We start from the raw sequence: 17,739 nt of genomic DNA, 5'->3' as shown, positions 1-17,739 counted from the left end.
TTCTCTGTTTCCCATTCCCTCCTTTCTTTGCCTCTTCTACCGTCTCTACTCCTTGGCCAATTTGCCTACTGGAAGGAGCAGGACATGCATGCTTTGGACACCCTCCCAGTCCGGCAGGGAAGGCCAGGCTGCAGACCCAGACACACTTGTCTTCTGCTGTGCTCTTTAACTTGCTGAGGGCCCACGAGGCGCTGCTTCCTGATTTCCTCAAAGGCTCCAGTATGGCTTCAGTGGAAACCCTTGTGATTTGGTGATTCAGGCAACAAGCACTTATTAGGGTATGTGAAAAGCAGATCTTCTGAGTCCCCAGCCCTTACTGAGCACAGTGGCTGGCTTTTGCAGGATGTTCTCAGGAAAGAAGTGAAATAATGTACAAATAAGCGATTCTTATCGTCCATCACAATTTCTCAAATGGTTACTGAGCACCTATTATGCTGACAGTCTTCACTTCAGTATACTGATGTAACAGCTCAACAGTGCTGACCTAATAATCACCTGTGAAGCCCTCACTCTTCTGAGATCTGTTTCTTAAGCAGAAACTGAGCCACTCGTACCTGATGTAATTTTCGGGTGCTAAAATGAGCTTGTCTCCTCCCCATTCAAAAATTCCCTTGCCTGATTCTTTAAATTCTACAGCTATTTCTTTAAGAAGAAAAAAATGTCCTTTCTGTTTCAGTTACATGTTTAGTAGTGCTAAGCTGTAGGATGAGAACTATTTTTAGGTGATTAAGTTCATAAAATGCTTTCACACACACAAATGTTATGCATTTCATCTGGGCATGTTAGTACATGCCTATAATCCCAACACTTGGGAGCCTTAAACAGGAGGATCATGAGGTCAAGGTCACTATACCAACAAAAATATACTAAGGAGAGAGTGGACATAGCCCAAAACTCCTAGGCATCTAAGCTGAGAAGGAGGTAGAAGTACAATCATTCCAACGAAAAAAATAAACATGATTTCCTATGGCTGGTGAGTACATCCAAGAGAAAGTCCATCTTCCTAAATTGATGTGAAACATCTCTAAATTTAGGTCTTTGGATGAGAGCAAGCATAGTCATTTACTTATTCTCACCCCTGGAGTTTGTGGTATCTACTCATCCTTGTCTTCATCTTTGTGCAGCATAAGAAAATTGACCCTATTAGTGTGAAGGGTAAATGGGAAAAAGCACTGGTCAAGAGAAGGACGAAGTCTGAAGTACACAGAGAGGAAGTGAGCGTACGACATTGCTGTAGGCCACTGTAGAGCAACAAGAGATGGGGCAGGAGGTTCTGTTTCAACCTCTCACTGGTCTCAGGGTGTGTAGGAAGCCCTTTCTAAGCCTGGGTGGGCCTGGGAGTGCCAATCTGCTGGGAAAGCTGGGTGGTGAGTCACTGCCCTCTATTTCGTGACCTTCCTCTTCCTGGTGTAGACAGGTCTTTGACTGACTGCCATTCTCTCCTTGCAGCTATTAATGGGAGGATCTTCTACTTGCCTGGCCTGAGAATGTACGAGCAAGAGTGGGTGAGACTGTACCTGCTGAACATGGGTGGTTCCCAAGACATTCATGTGGTTCACTTCCATGGCCAAACCCTGCTGGAAAATGGCACTCAACAGCACCAGCTAGGGGTCTGGCCCCTTCTACCCGGTAAAGATGTGGGCAATGGAAGAGTTCCCTGCTAAGAAATAGCAGGATAGGGCATCTAACTCCTTCTCATTATCTCCTTGTGCTCCAAGAACACAGGATTCTGGAACAATACTGGGCAAAGCCACACACCAAAATTGTCAAAAAAAAAAGTCAGCTAATGTAAACTGTATGGGGCACTACACAAATTGAATATGTGGTTCAGCTATGTGTCCTGTGGTTTCTCCAAACCATGGATCAGGTCTCCAGCAGATGAGAAAATTAATCACAGTGGACTCACTCATGCAGCAGAAGTTTGTTGTTTTTTGTTTTTTCCTTTGGGGAGGGAGGCTCAAAACTTACCTAGTTTTTATGGATTCCTAGGTCTCCCGGCTCTGTCACCCTGGTTTTGGGTTGGTGACTCCAGGACTCATAATCTTAATTGATTCATGAGGCTACTTGGAGAGAAAAGGTTTTCTTTTTAATGATTGGAAAAGTAAATAATAGCAAAGGTAGTTGGAAGTTTTAATGTGGAAAAAACTTCAATCATCAGAAAGGATGTTAATACACTAGAGAGCTGTTTGTAGGTGAACCTGCTTGTATAATGGGTGTGAGAATGGGACTGTGAGTGTAAGATGTCACTCAAAATCTAAAAAGCTGGTTAAAATGCAGATGGTAGAAGTGGAGATTTTGCTCTCAGAGACTTTGAAGAGATAGATTTTAGCCTAATTTTCCAGGATTCTGCATTTTATACGTGTGCTAGTCCTGGAGCTTGACCTGAGGGGGTCTGGCCCCTGTCTCTGAGCTTCTGTGCTTACAAGTATCACCTTACCACTATGAGCCACAGCTTCCTTTCTGGCTTTCTGCTCACGGACTTGCCTGCCAGGGCTGGCTTTGAACTGCGATCCTCAGATCTCAACCTCTTGAGTAGTTGAGCATTCTAAGGTGAGCCACAAAGGCCCCACTGGGATCTGCATTTTTAACAAGTAGCCATGCTTCCACACGTGCTAAGGACTTAGTAAAAGGCAGTTCCTTGACAGGACTCAAGAAGGGCACAGAAGTTCAAATGGGTTGGACTGACAAGTGCTGGTGAGGAGGGAAAACTTGTTGCGTTTTTATGTACCAGTGACTCCCTACTAAACCTAGAAAGGCTGGCTCTGTTAAGATCAGAGACAAAAAGGACCAGTTTAAATTCCTCTCATCTTTTCCCCATGTATTAGTCGATGAGGCTTCCTTCACAGGAGCCAGCCAGCGAGACTGGTTGACTGAGAAGCTAAAATTCACTATCTCATCCAGACCCCCAAAGTGAAATTTCTGACTGGAGAGAGGAAAACTACAGATTTCCTTCAGTGCATCTGAGGAGGAGGACCATTGGCTAGTAATTTTCATTCACAATCTATAGTCTCAAATGGTACTCAACAGAATTTAAGTACAGTGTTAATTGGTAAAGGCCAAAAATTTTAGCATTCACGTTTTTCCTGTGATTTTATGAAACAATTTATGTAAATATCTATGCAAATATCTAAGCTTTCAAGAAAATTTGAAACTATAAGGAGTTTATGTTGAATTTTTGCATATAATAACGCAAGATGGAGCGACGAAGAGACACAATATAGTCAGTGTCAGATGATGAGTTTTATTGTGTCTGTTAGCTTGTAACATTACATTTAAATAATAATGTCTTTTAAATGACAGGTGGCAGATTTTAAAAAATCATGTAGTGATTTATTTTTATTAATTTGTGTTTTTTAGAATCTATTTTATCTTTAGTCCTTCCCCATGAGAATTGCAAACCTTTTCAAATGTACTCTAAAGTCTCTTGTGATTCAGGGATTTTTAAGATTCTTAGAGAGCCATTAGCATATTAACTTATTAATCTTTGGTATGTAATTTTGTCCTTACTGGTATTTTTAGGTTCATTTAAAACTCTTGAAATGAAGGCATCAAAAGCTGGCTGGTGGCTTCTAGACACAGAGGTCGGAGAAAACCAGAGAGCAGGAATGCAAACACCATTTCTCATCATAGACAAAGGTATCATTCACATGACGGGTATCAACAGGAGTCAGCTTGATGCTTTTAAACTGCAAAAACTCGACTCTGGTAACTGTGATGCGACAGAGGCATAATTTGTAGTCATAGTTATTTTATTTTGACCCAAAGTCTGATTATACTAACAACGCAGCAGTCATCTAGAAAACTTAAACTCTATAGTTCAGTGTAAAAGCATTCCTCTTTGGAAAGTGCGTAGAAAGCATTCTTCCTCATGGATTACAATCCAGTGGAAGGGGCATCTCAGAGACTCTCCAGTTTCCTATGGTAGAGGAGGAATGGGTAGTAGGAATCAACAATAAATGAGGAAGTCACTGAACTTGGCATTTCTGGATACAAGAAACACAGCTTCCACCTGTCCTTCCACCTATAAAGCCTTTGCTCCGTACATATTGTATATCACTCACTGTGCTCACATTGAGGTACCTTTATAAGATATAACTAGCCTTCCAGCTTCTGCATGCACACATTGTTTTATGAAGAATAGTGCCCAATGTCAAATAGTTTGTTTTACAATACAAGCACATAAAAATCAATTTTCAAATCAATTTCATTTCAGTTTCCCAGTGGTTTTTCCCTCTGGATTGGCACCATTTTAGTTAAAACTCCATTCTTACTAGAATGCTCACTACCTTTTTATAACCAGACATGTAAGTCATTGCCACACACAACAGACAGAAATCTCTGATTCCTTATCTAACAGAGGTATAACTTCTAGCCATAGAGGTTGCTTTTAAAAAAATCCTACTTCACATGTATTTTCTAAGCAAAAGTCTTTCCCCCATTTTTCACAGGCTGTAAAATACCCCTGGGGCTAAGTACTGGTATGATAGCTGACTCACAGATCAAGGCTTCTGAGTATCTGAGTAAGTAGTGGCATCATCGCCTGGTAATGATAACTTGACAGTTTGTGAAGTTTACTAATCTATGACAACTTTGTCTATGGGTCAACTCTCTCTCAGCCTTTTTGTTTTTACCAAAACATAGTGAAAAAGCTCCCTTGATGGTGCTCATCTGGGAATGGAAGCTGACCTGTGGCAGGAGCTAAAAGCCTGTTTGCTTTCATCTCTCCTATTAGCTTACATTTACTATCCCCAACGGGTCATTTTCCTGGGAAATACACACCACTGTTATCTCCACATACAGGCTGGTCTCTAGCAGAGGGCTGCTAGGAAGTCGGTAGCTTACTTTTATGACCATGTGCGCATTTTCAAAATTCGGTCCCTTTATCTTTTCTGGATTTGATCACACATCTAATGCTCCAGCAAGATTCACAGGGTTTAATCACCAGGAGCTAAGGTCCCCAATAATATAGCCTTTAGCCTGTGCCAACTGTTCACCTATTCATGAAACTTAATTGATCGCCCACTGTATGTGTGCCTCAAATCCCTTCCCGAGGTCAAGGGGCTGTGATGGAGAGGATCACGAGGCTCCTCCACAGCCATCTCGTAGCTTCCTGTTAGGCACAAATATTCAACAGCAGCCAAACCGACCTGAGAGAAGACAAGCATGACCTGTGTGCGGAAAGAGATGGGTGGTGGTTGGCAGTCAACCATGCAGAGGCCTGAAGCCAGGATTTCCTCATCAAAGGTTGACTTGGTAGTCAAAGCTCATGTCAACTGTCTGGTCTCTGAACTACAACACAACCTCTTTTTCTCTAAGAATTTGGTCTTCCTTTATGTTTTCTGAGACAAGATCTCACTACGTAGCCTAGATTGGCCTTCAACTTGCAATCTTCCTACTTTAGCCTCCCAGGTGCTGGGATTACAGGTGTGTACCACCATGCCTGGCCAAGGACCTGATTCCCTTGAGAAATTGTTAATTGTCTGTTTTTTTTAAAGTTCAGAATAGTTTTTCTCTCTTTGAATTTAGGTTATTGGGAGCCCAAATTAGCAAGATTAAACAACGGTGGGTCATATAATGCTTGGAGTATAGAAAAAATTCCAACAGGAATTTCCTCTAAACCTTGGATCCAGGTATGTCTTATTTACTGCCATTATGATAAAAGTGACAGTGATTTAGTAAGGTCTTCTTGTTTTTATAATATTATTATAGGAAATCACAATAGCTAGGTGCTAAGATATTTTCCAAAACAAACCGTTCAGTGTGGCACAAGAAGTACTGCACAGAGGAAAAACCGAGAGATATGAACCAACTTGTCAAAGTTCTATACAACTAGGTAGAGGCTGATCTGGATTTCAAGTCTGGAGACTGTGCTCAACTATGGGGCACATCTAGCCATCTTATAAGTTCATGGAGACCTTAGGCATTGCCTTTTTAAAGAAATATGCCCTGAGTTATGGCAGAATGTGACTCACTGAAAAAGATATTTCTGTTTACTGGTCTTACTCTATTGCAGGTGGATCTGCAGAGGGAAGTTGTAATCACGGGGATACAAACTCAAGGTGCTAAACACTACCTAAAGTCCTGCTATACCACAGAGTTCTCTGTGGCTTACAGTGCTGACCAAACCAACTGGCAGATCTTCAAGGGGAACAGCACGAAGAACGTGATGGTCTGTGTACACATTTCTGTCTGAATCGCAAGGTCACTCCAGGGTCACTGTGTCCTTTTAAAAGTATATTTCTGAATGTGAATGTGCATGGCTTTCGAAGGGTCTTATGGGGAAAAGTGGCTTGTGTACTATAAAAAAAAAACAACCTTCAAAACTCCCTCAAACTTGAAAAAAGTCACTTTATCATCAAATCAAGCATCCAGACAAACCAGCAACATACGGCTGCATCTTACCCAAAAAGCTCATATTAAAAATTGATTTTATGGGGCTGGGAAGGTGGCTCAGTGGTAGAGCGCTTGCCCTGCATGCATGAGGCCCTGGGTTCGATTCCTCAGCACCACATAAGCAAAAAAGAAAAAAGCCGGAAGTGGCACTGTGGCTCAAGTGGTAGGGCGCTAGCCTTGAGCTGAAGAGCTGAGGGACAGCGCCCAAGCCCAGAGTTCAGGCCCTACAACTGGACCCCGCCCCACAAAAATAGATTTTACGTCAGTTGCTGGTGGCTCACACCTGTGATCCTAGCTACTCAGGAGACTGAGGTCTGAGGATCATGGTTCAAAGCCAGCCCAGGCAAAAAACTCCATGAGACTCTTATCTCCAATAAACTAAAAAAAAAAAGTCAGAAGTGGCACTGCGGTTCAAGTGGTAGAGTCCTTGTCTTGAGCAAAAGAAGCTCAGGGACAGCATCCAGGCCCAGAATTCAAGCCCCAGGACCAGAAAAAAAAAGATTTTAACTACATCTTATTTTGTTATTAATTTTAATGTGCTTGAACAAGAGATAACATCAGTGGTGTTCTGATGCTGTGGGCTTCTCAAACTAATTCTGAGGTCACGTTGCAGAATGATAATACCTGCTTAGTGTCTTACAGGCTCGGCCAAGAGCCCTCGCTCTTCTTTTCCCTTCTCCAAGGCAAAATAGAAATCAAGGAGTCTGGCTACCAATTTACCATGAATGACTTTGAATTTGCCTCCCTTTACATTTCATATAAATCACTTACTATTTACTATTTTTCTACATTAGCATTACTATTTGTCTACATTATCATTACCTCTCCTTTCTCAGTGTTGGAGATGAATTGTTTTTAGATTATTTTTTAATAATGGCTTATACCTGCAATCCTAGCTACTCAGGAGCCTGAGATCTGAGGATCATGGTTTGAAGCCAGCCCAGGCAGAAAAGTCTGTAAGACTCTGATCTGCAATAAACTATGAAGAAGTGGCATTGTGGCTCAAGTGGTAGAGCACTGGCTTTGGCAAAAGGAGATCAGGAACAGCACCCAGGCCCAGAGTTCAAATCCAAGTCTGGCAAAAAAAAAAAGTAAAAGAAAAAGATAGCAGGGTTTGATTTAGGGGCTAGCATTTGCTTTGCAGGTACTCTGCCACTTGAGCCACATCTCCAGCCAAAGGATTTTCTAATAATAAATTATTTAAATTTATCTTAAAACCATGAACATGTTAAATTATGGTCCTGAATAATCAGTATTGCGAAAGAAAATACAGACAGCCATAAAATCTATAGCTTGAAGATTTTTACATCTATGTGAGAGATATCAGTGAATATTTTGAGTACGGCTTGGTACTGTTTTTGATATCACAGTTGTACTAAAGTCATAAATTGATAAGCATGCTCTTCTAGTTTCTGTTTCAGAAGAGGTTTCTATAGTTAGTGTTCTTTGCCAAAAATCACCAGCAAAACCGTTTGCACCTAGAGATATTTTTAGGGCGAGGGATAGTTTTTAAATTATAAAGTACATTTCATGCTTAGTTATAGTGTTACTCAAATTATCTGTTTATATTTGGTGCATTATGATTTTCTAGCACTCCTGGGGACTGAACGAGACCCTTGGGAACACACGAGGCAGGTGACATATCACCAGGCTAGATCCCCAATCCACTTTAAGTGTCTTCAGTTAATTAACATGTTTCCTTAACTTGTCACATCACCAGTGTGGGCTTTATAGTATCTGTCAGCCTTGTCTTTCAGAGGTCATCAAGGTTGGTAGTGACACCTCTGACAGTGTAATTTTTACCTCCTCATTTTGTGCCACATTTGCAACAGATCTGTTGATTCATTTTTCTCTTTTGTTGATTCATTTTTCTCTTTTCTAAGGATCAACGCTTTCATTGATTTTTCTCTGCTGTTTGTGCTTTCAATCTTACTGATGTTTTCACTTACTACTTTAGCTGGTGTTTTCTGATACTGCTCTGGCACAGAAAGGGTAGGGGGCACAGCTGATGATTGCCAGATAGAGTCCAAAGTCCAGCCCCCCCCCCCTTTCCGTTGGAAGCTCTCTGTTGCTGGAAACTCCCCAGTGGTGTCCACTGGCACTGCAGGGAGCCTCTCTGGGGGAAAGAGGTAGAGAGGCTGAAGCTCTGGCTTCCTATTTTGGTCTTCTCTCACACGACCCCAAGCAGGGTATAAAGGTACCTCCTCAAGAACCTAAAACTCTAGGCTGCTCATTCAGTCTTTACTGCAGTGAGGAAGTCTTTACTTTCTGTAACGTTTGGCTAGTATCCAACATTTATTGTCTAAACTTTTCTGTCTTACAAAGCTGCCTTTCCTTGATTTCTCTAGCTAATGAAAATAGGCTCTTGTTTGGAGCAGTATAAAATGGGTACCATTGGTGGTTTCGGGTTGCTAGTTTCTTCATCTCCAAAATCTGAATACAAATGGCAAAAAGAAAAAAAAACCTAGGGAACTCAAGGCCATGTCATCCCTTGGGTTCTGTGAACCCTAGCAGTCTGCTTACCTGTCCCCATCTTTCAGTCTTGTTTTGCTTTGCTACGGGCAGCAGGAATAGACTACAGTGAATTTACTTCATCTTCCTGGAAATAATCTCAAATATATTTTAAGATTAAACTGATTTGATTCAGGCTCCACGAAAACAATATTTGCAATGTTAAATCAGACATAGTCCTAAAATAAAAATCAGTTTAAGGAGAATCATAACTTTGCTTTCCTCTTTTCTTCTAGTATTTTGATGGCAATTCAGATGCTTCTACAATAAAAGAGAATCAATTTGACCCACCTATTGTGGCTAGATATATTAGGATCTCTCCAACAAAGTCCTATAACAGACCTACCCTGCGATTGGAGCTGCAAGGCTGTGAGGTTAATGGTAAGGAATAAAAGATGCATTATCTTCTCGCAAACATTCTGAGACTCAAGGTTTGGGAGGTGTGGGAGAAGAAGTAGAATTCTTAGATCTCTTGTAACTTGGAATGCTCCCCTAAATCCTTGCAAACCCAGACTTCACTCAGGTGAACTCTCAGTGTGATCTAGACTAAGACTGGTTCTACCAACCAGAAGGTGGGCAACATCTCCATAAATGATGCCCACATGGCTTGCAAGGAAGTGCTTTGGTTGAAACCACCTTCATTTGCACATTTCCAACAAGAGCTGCCTGAGAGTCAAACAAGGCCTTGATGCCTTAAAAGTCCTCCAGGTTAGCCAGGCTATAATGCAGTGAAACACCTCAAAAGATTTCTGGCATAGCTTTGGTGTTCAGTGAATAATTTGACATTTGAATCTGCTTTCCAACTTCCTGGTACCACGATTGTGCTCTGTATTTTCTTTTGTATGCCACATAGGAACTTGTAAGCTGCTGTATTTCATGGAATATAATATGACCTATGATAGACATAAAATCTAGATACTAATAGTCAAAATAAAATTGTACTATATACAGTGAAGCTGTTGAAGCTGTTGAAAAGTCATATCAATTTATTTGCTATAACTCCTTTTTTTTTTGAACTCTAGGCCTGGGCACTGTAACTGCACTCTTCAGCTCCAGGCAAAGGCCTTCAGCCACAGGGCCACTTCCAGTTTTCTGGTGTTTTATTGGCAATAAGAATCTCACAGACTTTCCTGCCCGGGCTGGCTTTGAACTGTGATCCTCAGATCTCAGCCTCCTCAGTAGCTAGGATGACAGGCGTGAGCCACTGCCGTCTGGCTGTTCTCTCTCTCTCTCTCTCTCTCTTTTTTTTTTGTTGGTCGTGGGGCTTGAACTCTGGGCCTGGGTGCTGTCCCTGCGCTCTTCAGCTCAAGGCGAGCCACAGCACCACTTCTGGTTTTCTATTGGGTAATTAGAAATAAGAGTCTCAAGGACTTTTCTGCCCAGGCTGGTTTGAACTGCGATCCTCAGATCTCAGCCTCCTGAGTAGCTAGGATTACAGGCGTGAGCCACCGGCAGCCGGCTGTTCTAACTCTTAAAGTAATGCTTTTCAGGATTCCTCATGTAAAAGCACACTTTTTTTTTTTTAAGTATCTGTCTAACACTTTGAGATAAAAGAGCATGAAGAAATGGCCCAAAATTTGGTCCAGGCTCCAGCAGGTGCTCAAAGACTGAGGGGGTAAAAGGGCCATTATGCAGTGACATGGGAAACTTGCCACACTGTCATTCTATTGAGAAGTTACAATACTTTAATTAAGGGAGAAAGTTACCAACACTTGGAATCAATTTCTTATCAAAACAGATTAAGGTATAATATACCTCTGACATTCATTACTTATATTGATATAGGCATTTTGCTAATATCTAGATAGTAATTTACATAGTACTTCCTACATAAAATGCAATTCTTTCGCAGGCAGGAGTACCCCTTGAAATAGTTTCATAAATCACACACTCTTACTTCCATAATATATGTGTGGTATAAATGATAGCTTTGCTCAATTATAAAGTCAAGCTAATTAAAAATGTGGTGTTCATCTCTGTTAGTTTATTTAAAACATCACTTCCTCTATACAAGAAACATTACTTTTACTTCACTTTCTTGATACATTAGCAGGATTTCTTTTGAGTGTTTGTTTTCCTATCACAGAAAAAGCAAGGTATCACTTCAAGAAAATTTCTGCGTATTTATTATGAGAAAAAAGGCTCACAGAGATGAGCAGCTTGTTGGGCTCACTAGCTATGTTTCTCACACTAATGGGTATTCTTGCTGCTTAAGATATTCAGACTATGCCTTGGCAAAATTCCAAAGCATGCATGAATCAGACATAAGGCATTGACGGGAAAATACTAAATAGTGACTACTAAAAATCAATTGTATCTTTTTGAAGCTTGTATTAGGAGAAGAAAAAGAAAATTTATATATATCCATACATTCCTTAACAATGGGGATAGGCCATGAGAAAAGTCATGGCGAAGACATCACAGAGCGGTCACATAGACATATGGGCCAGTCATTCCATGTGGCCTCCTGATACAATTGAGAACCACAGTAACTGACGTGTGTGGAGTTACTGCCAGTATCAATTCACATGCTCTACTATCGGAAACTTCTTGTAGGAATAGGAGTACCTTCTGGCCAGATGATCAAAACTATAGTAAATACAGTAAACTGTAACATTGTGGTTTACCATAAGGGATTGCTTGTTATACATAATTAGGTGCCATATACTTTTACACACCCATCAGTGATGGAGGTTTATTTATACCAGCATCACTACATATGTGAGTTATGGGCTATGCTATAAAATTAAGACAACTATGACCTCATCAATAGGCAATAGGAATTTGGAGAATCTATTATAATATTCTGGCATCATTGTCACATCGATGGCCTGTCATTATCTGAAATGCCATTTATAGCACATGATCATATATGGATTGTTTAGAATTGCGTCTACTGGAAGCAAAGACGGAGAGGCCCATGACATTCTGGAAAAGACAACTGAGTACACATATTTAGGACATGGTCTTCGGTGTCATAGTAGCGGACTTTAAATTCAATTCCCTGTTCTCCTTGCTTGTGTTAGGGAAGTTATTGCAGGGCACTTTTGTGCTCACATTGGGAAACAGAGATTATAAAATACATTAAAAATACAGTCAGACAAGTGTAGTGGTATTGGCCTCTAATCTCAGAACTCAAGAGGTGGAGGCACACAGATAGCCAGTTTGAGACCACCCTGGGCTACACAGCAAGACCTTGTTTCAAAACTAACAAAAATTCACAGCCTGATGGCAGATTTGCCCTTGGATTCAACACATGCATTACTCTTATGTGGTAATAATATTTTTGTCTCCTCTACAAACCCTACAGTGCCATGCAGGGAATATTAATGCTGTGTAATGAATGATGGCTTTTCTCTTGACAGGATGTTCTACACCACTGGGTATGGAAAGTGGACAAATAGAAAACAAGCAAATTACAGCTTCCTCATTTAAGAAATCTTGGTGGGGAGATTACTGGGAACCGTTTCGTGCTCGTCTTAATGCCCAGGGCCGTGTGAACGCCTGGCAAGCTAAGGTGACATAGACTCTTGAGCCCTTTAGGGGGAACAAAAAGACTGCCACCGCAGGGCACACAGAAGACCTGGGAAACAGGAGGGACATCTCCCTTCTCTGCAGATTAAAACGCTAAATCTAAAAATCTAGATGTCTGCTGAATCCACAGCTTTAATTCTAGCTTTGCTTTAGAAAAAAAGTCATTTATCATCTCTGTAATTCTTGGTCTAGACAAAAAGTACAATGTTTGACTGCAAAGAGCTAGCTAGTAAGTATTTTAGGTTTGTCAGGCCAAAGAGCCTTTCATAACTACTCAGTTCTGCCATGGAATCATGAAAAAGTGTCCCTAAAAAATTGGTAAATGCATGAGCACAGTCTTAGTTTGCCATTTCTTGATTAGGTAACAGTAGTGATAGGCAAATAACTTAGATTCACAACATACCTCACAATTTAGCCAGTATTTTTCATTTTCTTAAGTGTACCATTTGAACTTTTTTACAATTTTTAAAAACGTTGTGACATTTCTGGAGACAATCAGAGGCATGGATTATAGAACCATGATCTAAGTTAAACACCTCCCCGAGAATTATATTGCTCCTGATAGTAAATCATTGAGCAACTAAGATCATTTAAAGTTATGTAATTTTAGGGTAACAGTTAATAGTTGATTCATCTTTGTTTCATGTTCCAACTGATGTTGGAACCAGAATATAGTAGGTAACTTCATGTTTCCTTTAGCTGACTAAATTCCAGTTCCCTACTTAATCCTCTTGTCTCTGTCCACTAAGGTAGATAGATGCTCCAATTCCCTGAATTCTCTATATAACTCCAGATCTTGTCTTCAAACTTCAAATAAATATATGTACATGTACTCACAAATATAAATGATGTTGAGAAAATTCTAAAAATTCCAAAAGGTGAAGATTGATCTCAGATTACATCAAAATACAATCTGTCATCAACTTTCCTTCTTCAAATATTTATTACAAAATATGATAGGACTTTGATCATAAATTAATTATACAAAGGAGGTTCATTGTGGCTTTAGAGATAATTACCTTGTCTCCTATCCTTCCCTATTTGTAGTTTTATTAAGTCTCTCAAGTATTACATTTATATGAAATACTAGAAAATAAGAAATTGTACTCTTTTGTATTTCACATTAAGAGTGGAAAGAAAAGTTGGGCTTTTCTAAAATGCATTAGACAGGGCACTATACATTGGAGATGATACTATCAGATTCCTTTCTGGGTCACCTTGCAGAAATATCATCATAGTATTTTAACAAACTCGCTTGAGAAAGTATTTAGATAGAACTGGAAGCATGGCTCAAGTGGTAGAGCACTGGCCATGAGCAAAAAAGCCATGTGAGAGCTCAAACCTCCATACTGGCAAAAGAAAAGAAAAGAAAGAAGGAAGGAAGGAAAGAAAGAAGGAAGAAAAGAGGGAGGGAGGGAAGGAAGGAAAGAAAGAAGGAAGGAAGAAAGATAATTTAGCAATTTTCTCAAGTAAAATTCATTTACTTATTTATTCAACAATTACTTATTGAACACCAGTTTGTGCCTTTGTTGTGAAGACCAAGAAGCAAGGATGCCAAAAAGTAAACAAATAATTACTGTATAAAGTATGAAATATATCAATAGAAATGTATACACATGTTGTGGCAACAATCAAGAAGAAATAGGGGAGGCATCTATAAGACAAAAAAATAAATCCTAAGGGAGGAGGTCAAAAGAAATCCCAAATTCTGTGCACTATACTTAATCTCCCAAAACAGCAACAATACTAACATTTTCCATGTCCATTTGCTTTATATCATTTTGCTAGGCAAACAACAACAAACAATGGTTACAAATTGATCTACAGAAAATCAAGAAGGTAACTGCCATTGTCACACAGGGCTGCAAATCTCTGTCCTCTGAGATGTATGTGAAGAGCTACAGCATCCACTACAGCGACCAGGGTGTAGAATGGAAACCTTACAGGCAGAAATCCTCCATGGTGGACAAGGTACTAGGTGCCCTCTTGGCAAGAGAAAGCAATTTGAATACTACCATGTCAAGACTACTACCACTACTACTATTACTACTACTACTACTACTACTACTACTACTACTACTGCTAGTACTACTACCTTTCCTTTGACAACTGCACTGACACATACCACCTCTTCCAGTCTTCTAATCCTGGTTCTACAGGAATTGGCACACATGCACATCACCTCTCCACCTTGATTGAGAAATAGTGAGGACAAAATACCAGAGGATGCTGTGAGGCTTAACCAGCTCTGATTGAGAAAGATGGTGAAGGCATCTAGAAAACCTTCTACTGTGAAATCAGAGCATATTGGCATTGCCTTAGCAATACTTGCTATTCCTGACTGAACAAAGTTTGAATGATATATTGTTATTAAACATCTTTCTCTACATGGTGAATGGCTACCACATTCCCTAGTCCCTCTAATTCCTGCTTGGTGGCTTAAAAATGCTACCATCGGTGAAGCTAAAGAGATGGGCCTTGTATTCCAGATATGGAAATTGAGCTGAAGCAAGCAGAAACATCCAGGAAAAAGGGCTGAGATTTACTGAATTTTCATCAAATGCCCAATACCTAGTTACTGAATTTGTACCCATTTCTCGCTTTTTAAAAAATCCTCTGGTTGTCTGCATGTTCTATTTCTCCGTACACCAGCTTGTCTGAAGGGTGTTACTGCTGTTACCCTTCTGCTGTATGTGTGTAAATCTTGACAAACTAGCTAGAGATGAAAAACATGAATTTGCTTAAACCCAACAGGTTAACTGACGATGTAAACCATGTGCCTCAAAAATGAGTGCTAGTTCTACCAGATAATTGCTTAAATTTACTTCACCCCATATTCCCCATTCACAAGTATGACATTGCTTATCTTTGCATATTTTATGAAATTACAAGTAATCACTATCATGGTGCTACTTAGTTTAACAATCTTGATTTCTCTTGCTTGCGAAGGTTATTCATTTAGTTATCCAAAAATTTTGTAGTAAATATTGTTACCTATGTTTAAAAAATGTGATGAAAATGAAACATATGATCTCATTTTAAGGTCTTAGGTTATTGTTGTTATTTTTGCAGGTTAAATCTAGTTAATTAAGTATTAACAATTGAACACTATAAAACTGTCTCTATTTTTTTAATGTGCCAAAAGGAAAATGAGAAGACACACATGGTATATTTTAAGTGTTAGCAACAGCAAATCTTTCACTGGTTCCCACTCCACAACACTTACCAGACACTTGTCATATGTTTAAATACAGCTTTAAATCTTTAGTCCTCTCTCCTGTTTTCACCCTCAATTTGCAACTGAGGAAATGAAGAACCAAGGGTTGTAATTTACATCCTTAAGGCCACAGAGCTAGCTACAAAGGGCCAAGAGCAGAGATGGTCTTGCAACTAGAGCAGATTTGTTTATTCTTCCTTCCTTGGACTTGGATTGCTGGTGAAATGAAAATGCCCTCAGAGGACTTCCGGGGTTGGACTTCATAATTAGCTGAAGATGGATCGCTGTGATAGTGGTGTTTGGTGGCCTCGGTTTAAGCTCAAAGGATAAAAATGGCTTCTATATTGCCTGTGCCAACACTGAAGATTTTCTCTTGCTTTCCTTTCAGATTTTCGAAGGAAATAGCAATACCAAGGGACATGTGAAAAACTTTTTCAAGCCACCGATTATCTCCAGGTTTATCCGCATCATTCCTAAAACATGGAATCAAAGTATTGCGCTTCGCGTGGAACTCTTTGGCTGTGATGTCTACTAGAACTGAGGGTTCAAAAAACATAGGAGAGACTCTTTAAGACCTCAATTTAGAGTAGGCAATGTATTCTGCAGCTATTTTAAATAATAACAAATTCCCATTGTTCCTCTTTTTTCTATTAGAAAATACAATTTTACCTAAGAAACTTTTCTTTTCTTTTCTTTTGGGGGGGGGGGTCCGGTCGTGGGGCCTGAACTCTGGGCCTGGGCACTGTCCCCCAGCTCTTCAGCTCAAGGCTAGTGCTCTACCACTTGAGCCACAGCACCATTTCCGGCTTTTTTCTTTTTGCTTATGTGGTGCTGAGGAATCAAACCCAGAGCCTCAGGCATGCAAGGCAAGCGCTCTACCACTGAGCCATCTTCCCAGCCCCCTAAGAAACTTTTCTAATGGAACTCCTGGCTGCCATTAAGTGGGATGGGAACTATTACTGCTGCATTAATTTGACTATAGATGGCAAAACATTAGGTCCCAAAAAGAGGAGGGTTTATCTTTCACAATGATGAAAAATGCTACATAAAGTAATTTTCATATATTTAATATGCTTTATTATAGCTCTTTATATTATGTACATATTAAAAGATATGCTACTTATAAAACATAGGCCTATGTTTTTTTAAAAAAAGAAATCTGGTTTAAAATAAAGAATATACACATTAATAAAAGATACACTACTTTAAAACACTTATAGCCCTATATTTAAAAAAAAAAGAACTCTGCTTTAAAAACATAGGAAACAATAAAATTTTTAAATGGTTTGCTTTACTTGATATTAGAGAAAACAGCAGTCTTGCAATCCAAAATGATACAAAAAAAAGTCCTATCTTTTCCTCTTTGATTTTTCTGACTCCTTATGAGTACATGAGTAAAGAAGCAAGTGAGCATCATTTCAATACACTGGACTTGTGAATTTTTCCTGGCTTGGGACCAGTTGCACATGCTGTTGTTCAAGTGTGCAGTCTCTGGGTGTCAAAGCCAGTAACTATGGGAGCGCGGAGGATACAGCCTTAGCTTCATGGTACTACATGGCATATTTTCTCACCTTAGGTTCACCTAAGGGAAGGCTCGGACCTGTAAAACAGAACATCTGAACTGTTGGCCCAAATATAGTTGTTCCTGTTGGGCCAAACTGGCAAGAAGTTTAAGTTTTCTTTCAGTACCTGCCTCTGTGGCTTTAGACAACTTTTCTCCTTTTCTCTAGAACCTTCTACCCTTACCATTCCCTTCCCTGGGAAATTAATATTCAATAATACTGAAGATATTGTAGACTGGAAGGTTGGGGCATTCATGAAGTCATGGAAGGTAGAAATTATTGTTGAAACTGTCTATTTTTGTAAAATAAACTACTCCAAAAATTAGTGCTCAAACCAACAATCACAAAAAAGGATATATGATGTGATAGCGTGATTTAGTTTGCAACGCGTATAAATATAAAAACTTTACATTGTACATATATATTTATATGCCAATGTACACTATAAGTATTGTAAACTAAAAAAATGTTAAGCCTGGTGTGGTAGCACACATCTGTAATTCTGGTATTCAGGAGGCAGAC

At 39.7% G+C, this 17,739-nt stretch overlaps 1 protein-coding gene across 1 annotated transcript in view; it reads left to right on the top strand.

The window, feature by feature from the left end:
- F5 (coagulation factor V) overlaps window positions 1-16,334 on the top strand; it is a 67,704-nt gene extending 51,370 nt beyond the window's left edge. The window contains exons 17-25 of the mRNA XM_042674400.1: window positions 1,450-1,629; window positions 3,520-3,636; window positions 4,449-4,520; window positions 5,527-5,630; window positions 6,014-6,169; window positions 9,141-9,285; window positions 12,270-12,421; window positions 14,227-14,409; window positions 16,044-16,334. Coding sequence (XP_042530334.1) covers window positions 1,450-1,629; window positions 3,520-3,636; window positions 4,449-4,520; window positions 5,527-5,630; window positions 6,014-6,169; window positions 9,141-9,285; window positions 12,270-12,421; window positions 14,227-14,409; window positions 16,044-16,190 — 1,256 coding nt within the window. The 3' untranslated portion in view covers window positions 16,191-16,334. The remainder of the gene's footprint in view (window positions 1-1,449; window positions 1,630-3,519; window positions 3,637-4,448; window positions 4,521-5,526; window positions 5,631-6,013; window positions 6,170-9,140; window positions 9,286-12,269; window positions 12,422-14,226; window positions 14,410-16,043) is intronic.
- The last annotated feature ends 1,405 nt before the right edge of the window (window positions 16,335-17,739 follow it).

This window comes from Dipodomys spectabilis, unplaced genomic scaffold, assembly GCF_019054845.1.
Source record: "Dipodomys spectabilis isolate Male_0828 unplaced genomic scaffold, ASM1905484v1 ptg000019l, whole genome shotgun sequence".
In the NCBI taxonomy this organism is placed as follows: Eukaryota; Metazoa; Chordata; class Mammalia; order Rodentia; family Heteromyidae; genus Dipodomys; species Dipodomys spectabilis.
The sequence above is the reverse complement of the archived record's forward strand: the minus strand, read 5'-3'. Positions and strand labels throughout refer to the sequence as shown.